At 35.0% G+C, this 14,181-nt stretch overlaps 1 protein-coding gene across 5 annotated transcripts in view; it reads left to right on the forward strand.

Moving 5' to 3' along the window:
* LOC132126048 (neuroligin-1-like) overlaps positions 1-14,181 on the forward strand; it is a 284,712-nt gene that overhangs the window by 87,911 nt on the left and 182,620 nt on the right. For 3 of the 5 annotated variants that reach the window (XM_059537039.1, XM_059537042.1, XM_059537040.1), the window contains 2 exons: positions 3,421-4,235; positions 4,718-4,777. In XM_059537039.1, the coding sequence (XP_059393022.1) occupies positions 3,740-4,235; positions 4,718-4,777 (556 nt within the window). In that variant the 5' untranslated portion in view covers positions 3,421-3,739. The remainder of the gene's footprint in view (positions 1-3,420; positions 4,236-4,717; positions 4,778-14,181) is intronic. The other 2 variants (XM_059537043.1, XM_059537044.1) reach the window with 1 other exon arrangement.

Below are 14,181 nucleotides of genomic sequence, written 5' to 3' on the forward strand. Positions count from 1 at the left end.
GAAAAAAGTGGCACTTTCGAAAAGAAAGACAGCAAAATATTTCACAAGATATTTGTGGTAGGTTTTAAATGGTGGAAGTAAAAGATATAGATTAATGTATTCCAAAGCGAGAAGTTTTTGCATTTACATTTGACCATGCAGAAAATATGTCCTCAATTCTTTGGAAGAGGTATTCAGTAAAACATATTTGCATATCTTCATGTAGCAGTTTATATCTATCAAAAGTGGTGTAAGAGGATGGAGGATGATGTCATTAGTGTACCAGGCCTTCAGAATGAGTAAATGTACTTATAAGAGAAGAACAGGCAAAGGCATAAGGATGATTGGAAAGGAAAATTAGATTGTGTATTCTAAGGAGATTTACAGTCTCTGTGCTGTGGATTCTCTATTTGTCTGCAAGGGAATACTGTGTTAAGATCCCGAAAGAGATTGTTACATACTGTCTCAAAGGATTCAGAAGTTTTTTTTCTCTCAACTCAGTTCCCCATCTTCTGAGCCAAACCGACCTCATTATGAACAATTGCCAATATATAGGCTTATATAAAGACTAAAATATATGGTGAAGAAATACTTTTCATTTAAGAAAACGCTAGTACATTTCACAATTAATGGCAAAAAAGGTAATAAATAGTAAAATTTTGAAGAAAAAAAAAACTTGCATACTGTAGTGTTTTCTTGTAAAATGTACTCCTAAAATATTTGCAGTGGAGTTGAAGCTGTTTTGTCTCATCAGTCTGTTGTAAAAATCCTGATTTTATAGGCTCATTAAGACTATGGTATACAATCAATGCAGTGGATTTCACATTATGCATCTCTGTTTATCTGTTTGCCTAATTATGCGATGCAGCAGACTGTTTTGCATCTTTTTGAAGCCTGTCATTGATAGGCTACCGTCAATAGGAGCAATTTGTTTTGAAATATGAAGTGAGGGGAGTAGAAATGTCAACTGGTCGACAGTGAGATTGACTAATCATGGATAAAATAAAACACTTCAGCTAACATATTCGGTTTTGCAGAATGAGGCTAGTTTTAGGCATGTGTTTGTTTGCAAGACCGAACTTGCATATACAGTGTACAACCAAATATTCAAGATTGTATGGCAGCTTAGAGATTGTTCATTAAAAGCCAAAAAGTATTAAAAGCATGCCCTGTGTTATCAGTTTTTTTATATTTGTATTTTAAATATAATATATTTTTATATTATGAATTATATATATTGTATAGAAGTTCGATATTAATGCTTATTAATTTGCAAATATAATAACATATTAATGCTTATATTAAATATATTAAGAAATATGTAGATATATGTGTTTCTCACGAAATGAACATTTTACAAATGCTTAAATTAACTTCTTTTTTTCCAGACATTAGCAACAATGTCTGGAGAATTTGGGAACATTAATTTAAAAACTTTTACTTACCATTTAACACCTTTTTGAACATAATTTCCAAAATAAGTCCTAAAAAAAAAACTCAAACATCAACACTGTTAGAAAAGCAAATACATTTTAACATATTTAAAAATGTATTATGAATAGTCACCCACAGTTACTTGAAATTCTGAAATAATAATTGTTTAATTTAAAAGTTTTTTTTATTGACTTCTCTCATTACCACAACACCTTCCACAATTTACAACCATTGTTTTGTTATATTTGAATATAAAGTGACTTATTTTTAAAGAGATGTGACAAACCCAAAAGAACATCATTTGTAGATTCTGCACATGCATTTAAAATCAAAGTTCTCTTTTTCTGTTAATTAAATTAACATCTAATTAACATCTGTTGCGGTAATAGTAAGTAGGTTTTGGAAATGTGGTCAGTTATTTCGATAATGATAATAAATATACTAGTCTGAGATTATATATAACATATATTGTATAATCCATCCATCCGTCAATGAATTGTATATAATTAACAATATTTTTACAAACAAACAAAATAGACAAATAGAAATAGCACATATAAATTTTTTCAATTTGATAAATTCTAATGTTTCAAACTTTTATATTTTATATTAAGTATAAAAGTAAAACAGTCAGGCATTACTAATTGAGTTGTAAATTTGTAAGTTGTCTATTTATTTTTTTGTTATATCCCTACCTTTAAAACCATACGGTGGTTTGTTCAAAAACCTTTTGAATTTAATAAAATGTTGGCGGTTCTTGTTTCACCATTAAAATATTATAAAAACAAAAATAAAAATAAAGGAGGCTCTTTAAGCATTGTCTGTGGAAGCCATTATATGGGGGTAGAAGAAAGGTCAGCTGGTGCATTTCCGTTCAGCCTTGTCTGCTCCCTGTCTGGCTGTGTGGCCCTCAGTCCGGATCTGCTGACACTTCCAGGGCTAGTCATCATGAATGATTTGGTTGTTGGAGGGTAGTGGGCAAGGGGGGCTGTGTGTGGTGGTACAGTAATGCTCAAGACAAATGCCCCTTTATAGTGGAACATAAACCCTAGCAGAGGTGCTTTTCTCATTTACCGTGAAGAGCGAAAGTCTGTTCTGAATTCGCCCGTCACACTGGGGAAGACTCACCCACAGTTATAAATGAACCTCTATTCCTTATTAAGACTTGTGTTCTTGGGGATCCAAATATAGTTATTGCACATTTGCAAGGTTGCAGATCGGTGAGTAGACAAAGTGTGAATTATGCATTAAATCGATGTGGACGGTTTGTGGTGCTGCTGTTCGATATTCTGTTTCCTGTTTTTGCGTAAGACTTGGATTTGCAGTAATGGGAACGAAGAGATTTTGTCCAAACAAGCCATGATCAAAACAAATGACATGACAATTTGTTGATTACTTGGTTTAAACTGCTGGGTCAATGGCATTTGCACTGCATGATAAAGTTTTTTTTAATATATGAAAGTTTCAGAGAAAATGAGAAAATAAATATAAATTGAGTAGTCTGGCATAATATTTGCTTATTTTCTTAAAAATATTTAAATATAGTAACAACAAAAACAACAAAAAAAAAAAAGCAAAAAAAAAAAATATATTATGAAGCATGAATTTTTTTTTCTATGAATACACAACCACAGATTATAAAATATGTGGTGAGACTCCCCAAAACTGAATAATTTGCGATATTTGAAGAAGTTTTACCTTTTATAACATCCGTGTTAGACCCCAGAATGCCCCCTGACAAAATGAGTTTCAATACTGTGTCTTAAGTACTGCTTTATTATATAATCACTTCAGCCTTTGAGTGTATTGGAGAAGTATTTGATTTGCCGTTGGCCGAGACACGGCTTAACTGTCTCAATGGGTCTGTGTGATAGATGCTGTGTCATGCCGGTGAGCTGTGATCCTAGAACATTCTGCTTGATCGCAGGCACACAAAGTCACAGACGCCAATAAAGCACCATTTTCCTCTGCCTCACCACTAATTTTATTTTATTTTATTTCCAACAGGATATAGACCAACCAATACACCAGGCTTGATTTATCTGTGGACAACCTGCTGCTAATGCCTCCCCCACCCCTGACACCCGCACGTAGCCAAGATGGAAAGCTACGTTGTCAATAGACTGGGACCTGACGAATAGCTGGTTCTTGATGAAGATGTTGCTTGGATACGTGTTTAAGTCCATGTGGGAATACTTGCCATGCAAAGAGGCTTTGAGATTTTTGACAGCTTCACTCTCGAAACGTCTGGCATCTTGGGTTTGATCCTTTCTTTCGTGCAGGTGGATATAAACTAGTAGCGGGACTAGCGTGAAGAGGATTGAACATGCCCTTTCAACAACCAAACCGCCTGGGCGGCATCTGGCGGTCCATGTGTCCGCGGCTAGGCCTCAGCGCTAGCCTGGATCTCCCATTCTTGTGTTGGATATTAGGCATGACCCTGCACGCCCAGCTGGCTGCCTCACAAAAACTAGACGAAACGGACCCCGTTGTCACTACAACTTACGGCAAACTGCGGGGATTCAAAAAAGAACTCAACAATGAGATCCTTGGGCCCGTCATCCAGTTCCTGGGTGTCCCCTATGCAGCACCTCCCACAGGTGAAAGGCGCTTCCAGCCGCCCGAGCCACCTGTTTCATGGTCAGATATTCGTAATGCAACTCAGTTTGGCCCCGTTTGTCCCCAAACCCTGCTGGAGGGCAGGCTACCAGACGTTATGCTGCCAGTTTGGTTCACCAATGGCATTGAAGTTGTGTCATCCTACGTACAGGACCAGAGCGAAGACTGCTTATTCTTAAACATATATGTGCCAACGGAGGATGGTGAGTTTATGTGTGGGCAGGACGGACCTGTCTTTGTCATTTCACTGTGTCAGTTTCCTTTGTGCAGAGTGTAGTGAGTGCAGCGGAGAAAAAAAATTGCATGATCTCTGCATGCCCAATGCATGCCGCTGATTAATGTGTAAGTGTGCGTGAGTGAGTGAGGCTGTACATGTGTCCTAACCTTCCCACCATCCCTTGCACATGCAAATCTTTCTGTGTGCTGCAGCACGTCCATTTTAGGTGGTCGGATTTCTTTCCCCTCTCTTTACTTGCTAGACAAACACACACTAGTGTAAATGGCCCATAAATAAACCATAAAGAGGGGATTTTTTTTTTGCAGTACTCATGATGATAATGATGATTTAGGTCAGATAATTTGTTAAGCTCTTCTCTTCCTCTTTCAGTCAAGTTGTGCTGTTGCATGCTGCTGATGTCCGTAATGGACTCCCATGTTATTTTTTAGTCTTCTATTCATTTTGCAGTAAAAAGAATATCCAAGGAATGTGCCAGAAAACCCGGCAAGAAAATTTGTAGAAAAGGAGGTATGTATCCACCGACATGAATCCCAAAAGAGAACAGGTGAAGATCTCCTCCCCTTCTCTACATCACTCGACTCTATGAGGTCGCATATCAGAGAAGAAGCCATAATTGATTCCCACCACGAAGAGTTTACTGGGAAGACCACCGAGCCATCTCTAAAATCAGATGGGCACATGTTGAACTTGCAGAGTCTAATCTCAATTAAAAAAGATTCTATCTGGTTTTCATTGGTTTACACTGGCTGCATTGTTCATAGCTTCATCAAGATAATGTCTCTAGCTCCTCTACCCTATCCTCCGAGCATGGGGTTTGGTGACAGCTCGCCTTATATAAAGTATCCTGTTAATTCGGCCTTCCAGGCGACAAGAATGATCATAAAATGTTTCAGCTGGACAGCACTGTCCTAACTTCTGCTGGTCTGATATCACAAAATAAATGATGAATGAATAAATAAATATATTTTCCTTGAAAAGTTCTATTTACCATACATTGGTTAAAGGGATTGTTCACCCAAAAATACAAATTTAAATAATAATAATAATAATTTACTGTTCCTTATGTTGTTCCACAACTGTGTTTTTATGTTTCAACTTTTTGGCCCATACATTGAAAGTCAGTGAGGTCCAAAACCACCAACCAGATTTGGAATAACATGAGATTAAATGATGGAATTAAAATTTTTGGGTAAACTGTCCCTTTTATGTGACCCATTTGCCATTTTAATGGTTATTTACAGATGAATCAATGTCATCGATCAAGGTCGAATCACTTTTGGATTTTGTTTTGATTTCACAAATCAATTGACATTTTAACATAATTTCAACTTGCTTAAAAGTGTTTTGTTAACCTTTGCACATTTTGATGTTGAAGGTCACTTGCTGGGTGGGAAATTAATTCTCAGCACAAATCCAAAGAAAATCCAATTGGTTTAAAAATACAATAAAAAAATAGCAGAAAATGTCCATAAAAAATTCAGTCCGTGAGAGACTTCATGCCTTTCAAAGATGTTAGTTGGTGAAGGCCAGCGAGGACACAGATAGCATCTTACTCTGGGTTTATCATGAATGTTTAGTCCACAATGCAGAAACCGTTGTGAATTTGCTGCCATTATGACATTTCTAATGTTTGCAGTTGAAGCCATGTTTCCAGCATGCTGTATAATAAAACTCACCATCATCACAACTGTGGGATTGTTTGAATGCAAAGAATAGTTGTCTCTCGTGCCTAAAAAAATTATGGAGGCATTTAAATTAAATTGCACCATTAGAGTGGCTTTGAGAGGCATGAGTGAGGAAATTGCTCAAAAGTGAAAATTTCTAGGTAAATTATGTAAAAGCCCTTCTCATTTCTAAGCATATCACACTTAATTCACGTCTTGTTTAATGGTTTATGTGCAGTTAGAGCCATCTTACGTTCAAGTTACAAAATAATTGTCAATGATACTTATTTTAATTTTAATTTAGGCTCCCCGTGCTGTTTTGGAAAATGTGTGTTTTGTGCCTTCTAATAAGGGGAAATACAGTGATGAGATTTCATTTTTGGACCTCAAGCTTTATGCTTTAATTGGATTTGAAATTTAGACATCTACCTTCAATTAATTAAATAGAAACCTTTGATTTCAAAAGCCTAATTGCATTTACACTTCTACTAGATAAGAGCAGTGTTTAATGGTTTTTAGCAGCGTAGTGTTGTCTTGATATCTTTATGTAATTAACTCCCTTGAAACAACATGAGCGGTTGCAGCGGCATTACTGACTTTAGCATGTTACTGTCAAGGACAATCTTTTTTAAGTTTGTTTATTGGCAAACATACTTCCATTAAGAACCTTTAACATCCACACAGGAAAAGGTTTGAATTATTAAAATGCTCTTTAAACTAAGCAATTAGTGGTTCTTCTAGGAACTCTTTGCTGAAAGGTTCATTGAGGAGCCAAAAGTTTTTCTTCCATGGCATTGCTGCAAAAACCCACATTTGGTAGCTTAATTTTTAAAGTTAGCAGACTGATGCGTTAATCAAAATCTTTGTTGAAAAAAGACAACTGATTTAAGCCCCGGTAAGCCATTAAAAATTAATTCAGAGCTTGTAACAGGTGCTTCCTTTAATGAAAATTTAATAGTGTTGGTTTTCATTTCTAGTGTGACACCATCTGATGCTGTTTAGCTGTGTCACCAGAATTGAGTGACCATCAATAAGCTCTCTCGCTCTCTTCCTGTCCCAGTTTTGCAATGGTTGACAGTAGTCCTAAGGGACGTGAGATGCTGGCAGCGCGCTAAGACAGGAATGGATTTGCAGCACCACTGCTTCGCTCTCCACATTTCCCTCTCAGTTTCTGCCTCCTCCCTTGAGATGGTCTGTAAAATAAAATTCGCTCCGTCTTGGCTGGGTGAATGGCGCGGAGGAGCCAGGGTTAGCTGTGAGGGTGTAGATGAGCGCAGACGTCTGTTTGTATTGAGGCCGCGGGTGGTGCTTGCAGAAACTCGGGGAAAAACTTGATCATCTTTGCAGGGCGTAGAGTTAGAGGTGTGAGAAAGCGAGGCTGAGTTTGTGTCTGTGAGTAAGAGGTTTGTCACACTTGTTTTGGAGGCTTGCAGTAGATGGCGGAGCGTGGGCGGAAAGAGCCGCGGTGTGACAGAGCAACAGGATTCCTCTGGTTCAGGGTTGTCCGACTCTCAAAGGAAATCAGATTGGAATCATACATACATGGGGTGATCAGAATAACCTGGGCTTCTCTGTAACTCACTGTGACTCGAATCACATCTTTCTCGGTGGGATATGCAATGCTCTGAAAGTCAGTCTGTTGAGAAAAGTCCTGGTAATAATGTAGTTTTCAAAGTCTTTTATAGGAACATTATACATCATACAGGTATATATTATCATGGTATACTAGAACCCTGGGGCTTTGGAAATAGTTTTGTTTAAGTGATGATTTTAGATAAAAATGTCAGTGTATCTTCTATACTTGCAGGAACCATTTACATTTCTTTGTATTTTTCTTTATGTATGGAAGATTAACTACATTTTTACATTTTCAGAAGAAATTGAGTGGTGCTTGTTGGAACGAGTCTTGCCACAGTTATGGTAGGGTATTGTGGGTGGTTGCTAGGGTGTTGCTAGGGCATTCTGAGTTCTTACAAAAGAAAAAAATAATTTTTTCGAAGTAAAAAAAAAAAAGAAAAAAAAAAGAAGAGTAATGGAATATGTTTTACCAGGAAACACTATTTAAAAATGTCACGTTTTAATTCAATGTGTTACTTTGCTGTTTCTTTGTAATTATTTATGAAATATACCAGCAATTACTGAGTGAAAAAAAATATCTACACCTGAAACCTGGAAATCCAGGTCAAATTTCACTCCAAAAAAATTAAAATATGAATATTAGGACTCATATTAGGCTATTTTGATTTCACATTATTTCATTATTGACATTATTTAATGCATCTTGTATTGTCTTCTCTCAATATTTTGGATGGTTTTCATATAGTTATTTGAATTATAAAAAACATTTTTGAATGGTTTTAATTAAAATTTACATTTACTATTTTATTATATTATTTGGTAATTTATTCATAGTGAATTACAGTGAGATAGATAGATAGATAGATAGATAGATAGATAGATAGATAGATAGACAGATAGATAGACAGATAGATAGATAGATTTACTAAACATGCCACATGATATGAAGTATAATTTCTATCTGTAAAACAAGCATAGCAAACGCTGCTAATTTGCAAATTACTAACTAGTAAAAATGTATAGTAGACTTGATGTTTTAAAACCGTAATGTAGCCTAGGTAGGCACAAAATGCTTTTCATGTATCCCAGTTCTAACTTAGCAAGCGTTTTAATTTAAAGCTTTCTTTAGCAGTAACAGTGTTGACTATCGAATCTATTTGTTCAGAATCTATTTGAATATTGAATGCATGTGTGGGAGTAAGGCACAGTACTATTACTGTAGGTTATGCTTTTCACCATTGTTTCAGAGTAATTTTCTGCTCATTGTGCATTTGTATGAACTTCCTGTGTGACATGCGGGCCATGTTGTGTAGGTGATTATGTCTCAGTTTGAATCAGTAATGAGAGAACGGTTTCACCATGACTGATGAATACTAACAACAGACTGCTGGATCATTTTATCCACATCTAATAACTGATTCAGTCCCACTCACACACACTTGTCCTCAGCCTTTACCACATCATTTTCAAAAACCAATCAATAGTCTATTGCATTCTTAAACTGCCCTGACCAGTCTTTCATCTGACAATGTAGATTAACATGAACGTAATGCTTTAATGAAAGAGAACAGGTAGAGAAAAATAAAAATTAATAATTATTTATATTTGGGGTACATTTCTAGGATTTATTTCTATAGTACCACCCTTAGCTACTTATTGTATTTAACTTTTTAATGAAAAGCTGACAAGCATGAGAATTAATTTAAAATATGTAGCTTCTCTTCACAATACAACTTCGGTATTTTCCAGATAATCTTTCAGTAATGTGTTTTGGCTGTAGTACAATGACAAATACAAGCTTATAATCAAACCATTTATTAAAAAACTGATTAAATGTTATCTGAATATGTTGTAAAGTAAAAACCCTTGACTATGTAAGACTGTATTGTAGTGTTTATTAATGGTCCGGTGTCCATTTTCAGTAGTAGTAGTTTCAAAAGGTAATTCTCTGTGTATCACTGAAAAATAGAAAATCATAAATTGATGTAGCAATGAATTAAACAACCTTCAAAGATCTACAAATCTGAATACACTTGATTAAATGCATTCATTGATTTAAAACGAAATCATTGCATTGATAAAACTATTCTCAGGTTCATTAAGTCAGAGTTCAAGAAATGTCAGACCTCTCCGGAGACATATGAAATTTATAGTTATTGATATTAATCCTAGAGAGGGTCAACTAAATAAAGATATGCATGTAAAAATGCAGTAAAAGCAAATTATTCTCTGCTCCAGAGCTGAGACAGATATTTGTACCAACCTGGCACTCTCTAAATTTAGATTTCCAGTACATTTGGGATTTCTGTTTGTTGAGATTAGGGTAATTTAGTTCTTGGCTGTTTTGCTGATTTATGACTCGTCTCTCGTCCTAATTTTGTGGACTAGGTTCTTAAATTCTCATCCGCCCCCAGAAAATGTCATTCTGTCCTTAATGTTTTGTTACTTATTGTAAAACTACAAGAAAAACAGTTCAAGCGCATCTGAATCCGTTGGTCTGAACTGTAAAATTCCTGTGCTAAGTGTAGTACCAGGTTGCTTTAAATACAGTGCATGCTAAAATGGAGCATATTAAAGGAAACAGACTGGCGTGTGGCACCTGGCACTGCTCCCAGATCAGCTCATAGCATTTTCTCATAACGTAGATGAAAACAACTGAACCTTGTGGAGAGAAAAAGCAGAGAGGAAGTGAAGCAACAGACCGTCGCAGATGGTGCATGTGCAGGGGAGATTGTCTAAATGCTTCGTTCACCTTGAACTGAAAATGAGAGACTCGTGTTTGACCTAGAGCCTGGTGTTCTTTGAATACATGAACAAACCATACAGTCTTGCACAAAAGAAGACTGTATATGAGTTGTTGTTTGCTTTAAGTAACTAAGTTTATTTTGAGCATGTTTGAAAAGATGTCTAGGTTGCTTCATTCCTTTTATCTACAGCACGTTTCTGAAAACTAGTTACTGTTAATGGCTATTGACGACAAAACCCTTTGGGGAGAAAGTAATAAAAAGCTATTGTGTTTCATGAAACTATATAGTCAGCATTTTCAAAGGTTATACTGGAAATTGTTTGTACAGTTGTAGAGTACTTATTGTATTTAACTTTTTAATGAAAAGCTGACAAGCATGAGAATTAATTTAAAATATGTAGCTTCTCTTCACAATACAACTTCGGTATTTTCCAGATAATCTTTCAGTAATGTGTTTTGGCTGTAGTACAATGACAAATACAAGCTTATAATCAAACCATTTATTAAAAAACTGATTAAATGTTATCTGAATATGTTGTAAAGTAAAAACCCTTGACTATGTAAGACTGTATTGTAGTGTTTATTAATGGTCCGGTGTCCATTTTCAGTAGTAGTAGTTTCAAAAGGTAATTCTCTGTGTATCACTGAAAAATAGAAAATCATAAATTGATGTAGCAATGAATTAAACAACCTTCAAAGATCTACAAATCTGAATACACTTGATTAAATGCATTCATTGATTTAAAACGAAATCATTGCATTGATAAAACTATTGTAGAGGCAGTTTGTCACTATTTTGCTTGTTTTGATAAACAAATCCGATTCGAGTTTCACAAGAGTGTTTTTATTAAATGACACCAGCCTACACAAAATGCGAGAGTTAGCAGCTTGAGGTCCCAGAACAGGGCACTAATATGTTGTAATTATGATAAAATGAACGCAAAGCAAAAAAAAAAGAGAATTTTCATTTCAAAATGTTATGGTATATTGCTTTCTAAGATGCCTTCTCAGTTTAGCCAGTTTCAGTCGGAAATGCTTTTCATGTATCCCAGAATGCATTGCAATGAGCTGAGAGAATAAAAATCATAAGGCGGCAGATGAATTGAAATTAATGTTGGTTTTAGTGCTTTGTATAAATGAAAATAGTTCAGTCTAATTCTGAAATGATTGTACACAATATTCATGGCTGTTCTTTGTTTCTATGCGTATAGTGCTTATTAAAGTACTGTGCTGTTAGCTTAGCAACATGCTTAACAACTTAAACCACTATTCAAAATCCATTGTGAGTCTCAGTAGCTGGTGTAAACATATACTGTATTATTTAGAAATGTTTGTTTTAGTTAGGATGTTGTCTAAGTAGAATTGACAGCAAAGCAGCAAAATAGATTTTAAAACAAAGAAACATTTCGAATCCGTCTGAATCTGAATTGAAGAATGTCTAAGCACTTTCCACACCCCTAAACCTTTCATTATTGGTTTTGAAGTTAAGGGCAGTAATTAGTTTTACTGATCCTAGGAAGTGTAAGTAATCGGAATAGGTGCGCCAGTCAAGTAGAACAGTAGTTATGTGCTTGTGCTCTTCCAGACTGCAAAACCCAAAGTCAGTCCATCCCAACACAATCAATGGCCTTCTTTGTATTTGCTGTCACAGCTTTGATTGCCGTGGACACTTCTGAACCTCTAATTAGAGCGGACGCATCAATAACTCATCACTCCCTTCATTAAACATATTGGTGGCCATGCGGCCGTCTAGAGGCAGTGTCACAGCAGCGTTTTACTGCTTCAGTAGCTCGCCATGTCCTCTGCCGTCCGTCATTACTGAAAGGGTCATTTAATCACAGAGAGAGTTCATAACGAACAAAAAGAGGCAAAAGTAACACACGTCCTGCAGCCGGCTCCTCATGCAGAGACACACAGACAGCCTCTGAATAATGAAGGACAGGAAATCACATAAATGGGCCACGGTTAAATGAGGGAGAGGCCAGGGAGAGAGAGAAGTAAAAATCTGTGTTCATTAAGCTACTATACAATGAAACTGTTAGCTTCAAGGAACTGTCAATCTACTATGAATTATAGAAGTTTGAAACCGTACAAGATACTTATAAATATAAGCTATTTTAAAGTATATAATTATTAAAGATTTAATTTTGTCTTTAGTATTTAACTGGCAAAAAACAAAGACCTCAGTTTGGGCTATAGAATGATTATATTTAGAAACACACAAGCAATGTGCAAACTTTGCGCAAGAGTTATGCTGGTGAATTTAATTGGTCTTAATCTCTGTCAATTCACTATGTAGAAGTTGAAAGTATAAACAGAATGATGGTGTAATGCTGGAGCTTTCGGCATCTGATGCTGCATATTCTCTCCGAGATCTACTTCAGCATGTGCTGATAATGGTACATAGCTAACGGTTTTAATTTATTCCCTGAACATGTACTAATAATATATAGTGAATTTTTTTTTTTTTTTTAAACATATTTTGTGTTAAACATTTTTATTTATGACTTTTGATGATTGGTGTTAATGTTTTAATTATAGGCCTTTAATTCATTTTATAATAGACCTCTTTTAAAATACTTTAAAATTTTAATTTAAATTAATTTAAAATTTTAAAATACTTAAAATTTAACACATTTTAATTGAGGAGTAAATAGCCTAGTCTTTTGTTTGGAAAATTAATTGTAATTTTAATTTAATAATAAAAGTAACTTCATAATAGGCCTAATACAAATAAGAATGTAACAGGCCTGCATTAATTGGAAATGCCAAATATCTTAACATTGCCAACAATTGATGTTTTTGACATTATCCCTGACTATCGTCGATACAAGATCATCATCTTTCGGTGCCACTTGGCATTTCGCAGTGAATGTACTGCGTGCCTGTCCGCTAACATTACGCCACTGGGCAGACAGCACATTGCCTGTTACGTCATTTGGGCTGCCTTGTTGAGCACAGTGACAATGAAAACATTATATTTCACACACTTTAAGCTCTTTTATTTTCCAACTGTAATAGGACTAGTCCAAAGAATCGAATAGTTCGAACTTAAATAGTTCGAACCCAGTTCAATAAGAAAACATGTAACATTACACCCCTGATATATATATATATATATATATATATACATTTTTATTTATGACTTTTGATGATTGGTGTTAATGTTTTAATTATAGGCCTTTAATTCATTTTATAATAGACCTCTTTTAAAATACTTTAAAATTTTAATTTAAATTAATTTAAAATTTTAAAATACTTAAAATTTAACACATTTTAATTGAGGAGTAAATAGCCTAGTCTTTTGTTTGGAAAATTAATTGTAATTTTAATTTAATAATAAAAGTAACTTCATAATAGGCCTAATACAAATAAGAATGTAACAGGCCTGCATTAATTGGAAATGCCAAATATCTTAACATTGCCAACAATTGATGTTTTTGACATTATCCCTGACTATCGTCGATACAAGATCATCATCTTTCGGTGCCACTTGGCATTTCGCAGTGAATGTACTGCGTGCCTGTCCGCTAACATTACGCCACTGGGCAGACAGCACATTGCCTGTTACGTCATTTGGGCTGCCTTGTTGAGCACAGTGACAATGAAAACATTATATTTCACACACTTTAAGCTCTTTTATTTTCCAACTGTAATAGGACTAGTCCAAAGAATCGAATAGTTCGAACTTAAATAGTTCGAACCCAGTTCAATAAGAAAACATGTAACATTACACCCCTGATATATATATATATATATATATATATACATTTTTATTTATGACTTTTGATGATTGGTGTTAATGTTTTAATTATAGGCCTTTAATTCATTTTATAATAGACCTCTTTTAAAATACTTTAAAATTTTAATTTAAATTAATTTAAAATTTTAAAATACTTAAAATTTAACACATTTTAATTGAG

This window comes from Carassius carassius, chromosome 44 (genome assembly GCF_963082965.1).
Source record: "Carassius carassius chromosome 44, fCarCar2.1, whole genome shotgun sequence".
NCBI lineage: Eukaryota > Metazoa > Chordata > Actinopteri > Cypriniformes > Cyprinidae > Carassius > Carassius carassius.